The 5,329-nt window shown below is 33.2% G+C and overlaps 1 protein-coding gene across 1 annotated transcript; it reads right to left on the bottom strand.

The window, feature by feature from the left end:
• Positions 1-1,786: 1,786 nt before the first annotated feature.
• Positions 1,787-4,117, bottom strand: LOC133184843 (toll-like receptor 4). Its single transcript, XM_061319922.1, has one exon. It carries the CDS (start codon positions 4,115-4,117, stop codon positions 1,787-1,789), a length of 2,331 nt encoding a protein of 776 aa, XP_061175906.1.
• Between the last annotated feature and the right edge of the window lie 1,212 nt (positions 4,118-5,329).

Raw genomic sequence — 5,329 nt, 5'->3', positions numbered from 1 at the left:
ATTTTCCGTATTTTTGTCAAATGTTTTTTTAACTTCTCTAATCATATGATCCATTTAAAATCAAATAGGCCAGGTTTAAACTCCAAAATATAAAAAGGTTTAATAACACCAAGTTGAATGATCAATTACATTCGCATTTTTATTATATATCAGAAGCATGATATAAATGGTACACAAATAATAGGGTTTCTGTATATTATAACGTTTAGAAAAAGCAAAACTTATTCTTCTTCAGAATTACAATTTTGTATCATCAAGTGTAGTAGTAAATTTTTAACCAAGCTAAAAAAGAATTACGCTTTTACAGAAGTTTCTCTGTTTTCTTCTTTAACTTTAAAATGTTGCCGCCATACTACTAGCTGAAATCTTTCTTAACAAAGTACTTGCTTGCTTATACAGCCTCCTATTTTCTTTGAAATGATGTATTTTCCAATAAAATTATGCTGTACAAGCTATCAGTCAATCAACTACTTATAAAAAGAAGCTGAATTCCCACATATATTCCCATATGGAACCTCTTTAGTCTGGCAAACGTTTCCCATACATCATAACAAATAATACATGATAAGGTACATGTAATATCATCAACTGGAAATAGAACACTAAAATATATCCGATTAAATAAATTAAGTAAGATATAATTATTCATTATATATGTACAAAACATCCTTATGCCTGAAATTGGCTACAGAATAACATAGGGTACGAATATCTACAGAAAATAAAATTAACGTAGTTTCTACAAGTAAGACCGAGTAGAGGGACCGCTGGAAGCACCAGAGATGGGATCAGTTGCCTAGGAGGATTACGCATCCCCTGTGAAATACAGCAATATTTTGAAAACAAAATGGACACACATTAGTACAGACACAAAAAAAGACCAATGAGACATATCAAAGGCTTTAAAGATTTTCCATTTTCAAATATTTACATTTCCAAGTAGTTTTCCTTAAGATTCTTTGCAAATTAAAAGACTGTTCATTTTCTCATGAACTACCATGAGATGAGCATGAATATCTCCATTGTTACGTCATAATACCGTACTTCACGTCAAAACTATAGTGCAAGCTGTTTCACTTCAAAACTGACAGTTGATTGGCGTAATTTGTGGAAACTCATCAGAAAAATAATGTAAATATAAGAAATGAATTTAATTTTTGAAAATTCATGAGGTACATGAACTACAACGCTTCACGCCGGCATATTTATCATGAAGCGCTAACGCGCTTCATGAAATATGCCGGCGTGAAACGTCGTAGTTCATGTCCTCATGAATCTTCAAAAATTAAATTCATTTCTTAAATATCCACATCATTCTTCATTGCATCAGTATATTGCAAATGATTGAAAACGTGTGGAAAAAGTAAATCTGAACACCTTCAAGAAGCAACAAATAAAAAAAATGAAACTATACATATATAGCATATCCTACTTAATTCATGCATAAATCATGCATCAATGAACATTTAAAATAAAACCCTAATCCATTGAAGAAACTGGTTCTGATTAATGTAAAATCAATGTGATCTAGCAAATTTTACATAGCATGTTCACTGCAAAAAAAAAAAAAAAAAAAAAAAAAAAAAAAAAAAAAAAAATCAAACAAAACGAAACAAAAGACAAAATAGGAATAAAAAAGATAAATGAACTCCACCCCCCACCCCCCTTCCAAAAAAAAAAATTAGATTCTGCATAAATTGTATTAACCTGGAATGTCAAATCTGTTTGTTAAACATTCGAGTACATCCATTCTACTCAACGTTGGGAAATAGTTCCACTCTTGTACTTAGCATAAAACTTCATCACTAAGAGTTTTACAAATTCTCCTCCAGAATACCGGATCCCCATATTCATCGTTAGGAAATTCAACGTAAGACCTTTGATTTATAAGATCCATAACACTTAGAGGTATTTTATCCACAGGAACTGCTTCATAAAATATCAAAAAGAGGACGTCTTCATTATCCCGAGAATAGATTTCTTCCATCTTTGCAATATGGAGCTCATACATACACCAACTGGATTTGATGAAGTTTGGAGACAAAATAATGACAGTTTTTCTACTTTTGTTTACAGCAGTAATAATATTTTCGGAAATATCATATCCTGGAACAAAATCTCGATGGTGAATACATAAACGCATCCCATTATTTTTTTCTAATTCTATAATCATTTTCTGAATAAACGGCAAATCTTCATCTGCATACGAAACAAAAGCATCATATTTGAAATCTGATTGGCTATCACTTCTTACAGATTTATATCCATGATATCGGCTTTTGGTCATATAGTAAAAATAACGAATTTTCCACCTATACCTATACACTAACCCTAACAAGAGAATAAAAAAGAAAAGGAGAATGATGAATGACACGGAGATAATCAAATACATATAGGAATTGCATTCTTTTTCTAGCTTTTCGATATTTTCTTTAATTTTTGAAAACATAAATGGCTCGCTTCGGGATGATGTCGTGCAAGAGTAGTTTTCAAATGACTTAAAATTGACCTTCTTAGTTTCGTGTCCTTTTACCATCCACTTTAGAAATTGCAATGTTTTACAATTACACAAAATCGGGTTTCTTAAAAGATTTAAAGTTAAACTAACTTTATCTGTCTGTCGGTCAATCTCTTTCATATTTGTGTCGGTAAGAAACTGGATTTGGTTTTCAGATAAATCAAGAAACTGTAAGTTCTTTAAAGTAGAAATGCTAAAGTCTAGAGTGGTAAGCGTATTGTCGGCCAGGTCTAACTCCATAATGCTTCGAAGTTCTTTGAAAACTTGATATGGCAGATTTGAAATTCTATTTGCTCTCAGCTCTAAGCGAGTCAAGTTTGTAAGACTTGCAAATATTTGTCCTTCTGTATCTGGTGACAAGCTAAAACCCAATAAGTTATTGTTCAGGTATAATTCTGAGAGATTCCCAAGGTATTGAAAAAAAGACTTGGAGACTGCAGAGCAGAAATTGTTTGACAAGTTCAGTATTCGAAGTCTTTTCATTCCTTCTACAGGACCCTTCCATGAATATAGAATATTGTTCTGTACATATAACTCCTCCACGTTGTTTTCGGACAAACTCATGGTTGGTATCTCATACCGTAGCCCACTTTCGTTGTAAAAAACCTTTTTTATATTTGGTGGCAATGGAAAGCTTCCATTCGTGCTGTTTTGTAAACTTTTCTGTAGATAAGATCTTGTAAAATTTCCACCATTTCTATTTTCATATGCCATAAATAACTTCCTCCACTCACCGGCCTTATGTATGCGACCAGTTGAATAATATTGCGTATTTATTAGATATTCGTTTTTATTTTCATTTTCAACACACGTTTTGTTGTGAATAATTTCATTTGGATTATGGGATAAATATTGTATACTTGCGTTTATCCATTCCAAATTCTTTAATGTTTCAAGCTCGAAGACGTATGTTCCAAATGTCAGTCTGTTATCAGCGATTGATATTCTTTTTATTGTTTTTGGAAATAAATGAATTGCTCCTTTTTCCATTAATTCTATTCTGTTACTTGATAAATGAATTTCCGTAAGGTTGGTGTGTTTTAAATATCTAACATCATCTTTCCTTATTTCTGTACCTAATCCAAACGTGCAATGGATTTTGTTTAAGTAAAGGGAAAAAATAGTGGAATTTTGAAGACCGTATGTCAAAATTGGTAAAATTCGAAAAGTGAGCTCAGTATTTTCGGATAAATCAATTTTTTTAATGTTGATTAAATCTGCAAAAACATTCAAACTTAGGTTTTCAGTCATTCGAAACCTGTTTGAATTTAGTTTCAGAACTGAAAGCTGCCACAGTCCCTTGAATGAAAAGTTTCTAAATGTTCTAATAGAGTTGTGGGAAAGATCCAGATAAGTTACGTTATCTGGTAATTTTTTTCTGTTTGGGAGCTGTATCAACCTGTTATGGCTGAGATTGATTCGTGTGACATTTGTCCAGAAATACGGTGACAGTTTAAGTCCTAGATCCGAGCAATCGGCGTGAATATCATTAGAGAAATTGTAACATCTACACTTTAGTTCAGATGAACAGCAATCCACATTTCCACGAATCTGCATCAAAACACTCAAAACTGCTACTGTACAAAACTTCTGACCCATTTCCAAACTGAAATTAAACGTAAATTTAAAACTTTAACTTGAATATGTCAAGCCCTTTTGGTATTTGTTCTATTAGCAATATATATCATAATAAAGACATTCTCATTGCACTGCTGTTTTGTAAACTAATGTCAAATTTAGTGCATTTTTTTAAAGTATATATTTGGGTATAAATTACTTATTATATGTAATTAAATAAACTAAATACTGCAGCGGAACAACTCCGTTCAATTTACCTTTTCACCCTTCTACTTTTTTCTCCACCACAAATAAAAAGCGCTCAGCAACATTTGTGTACCCCTCAATTTAATCGCATACAGTGTATATACACATATTTAGAGCCTTGTGGTGCAAGTGACGAAAAAAAAAAAGTATGGTCGTCCCAACGATTTTCCATTCAACGATATTTACAATGTATGATTAATACATTTACTAAACCTAAATGCCTGTATTTCATTGCCAGCAAGAATCAACCAAATGATAAGAACTAGTTTCAGCTTTAGGCAGCTTTAGATTTTGTGATTTTGTTTGCTTGTTTAACGTACCTTCGAGCGTTTTTCACGCATACTGAGTCGACATTACTTGTTGGAAGAGGGCTCCAAATTTTGACCTGTAGTTGCCACTTATATTATGACCTATGAACAGTGAGGAATATTTTCGTGCCAACACGAGCTGCGACACGGAACCTCAGTTTAGACGGTCTCATCCGAAAGACAGTGGATTCGAACCCGCGATCATCTACTTACTCCGCGACTTTAGAGCAAACGCTCTAATCACTGCGCCACGCTGCTGACGGCAGCTTTAGATTTAGACATTTACAGAAGACACTCTTGTTTGCGTCTTTTCCCGAGATTGAATAGGTGTACCAAATCTTAAATTCCCCTTTCAGCACACTTTACTTTTTTAAATTTACTAGTTGATTAAGGGATCGTAACTTGTGTCATGAAGAAGGTGACTGTCTGTAATATCTGAGTTAAAAGTCGTAGGTAATGTGAGTACAGTGGCGCCGCGTTTATCCGGACGCCATTTATCCGGACGCTTCACCATCCGGACGATACTTTTTGGGAACAGATTTTTTCCACGTTATTTTGTCTCATTAATCCGGAAATTCTCGTTCCGTATCCGGACGGTCAATTTCTACTACAAAACATAATAGTTCGTTGAAAAATGACTCGTTTATCCGGACGGTAATTTTTCAAGAAACGACATTTT

This window comes from Saccostrea echinata, unplaced genomic scaffold, assembly GCF_033153115.1.
Source record: "Saccostrea echinata isolate AGI-Se365-2 ecotype Australia unplaced genomic scaffold, CSIRO_AGI_Sech_v1 ptg000011l, whole genome shotgun sequence".
Taxonomy (NCBI): domain Eukaryota; kingdom Metazoa; phylum Mollusca; class Bivalvia; order Ostreida; family Ostreidae; genus Saccostrea; species Saccostrea echinata.
This window is presented reverse-complemented; position numbering and strand designations above follow the sequence as displayed.

Excerpts from the sequence above, each read along its gene's own strand:
- LOC133184843 (XM_061319922.1), bottom strand. The coding sequence starts at position 4,117 with ATGGGTCAGAAGTTTTGTACAGTAGCAGTTTTGAGTGTTTTGATGCAG.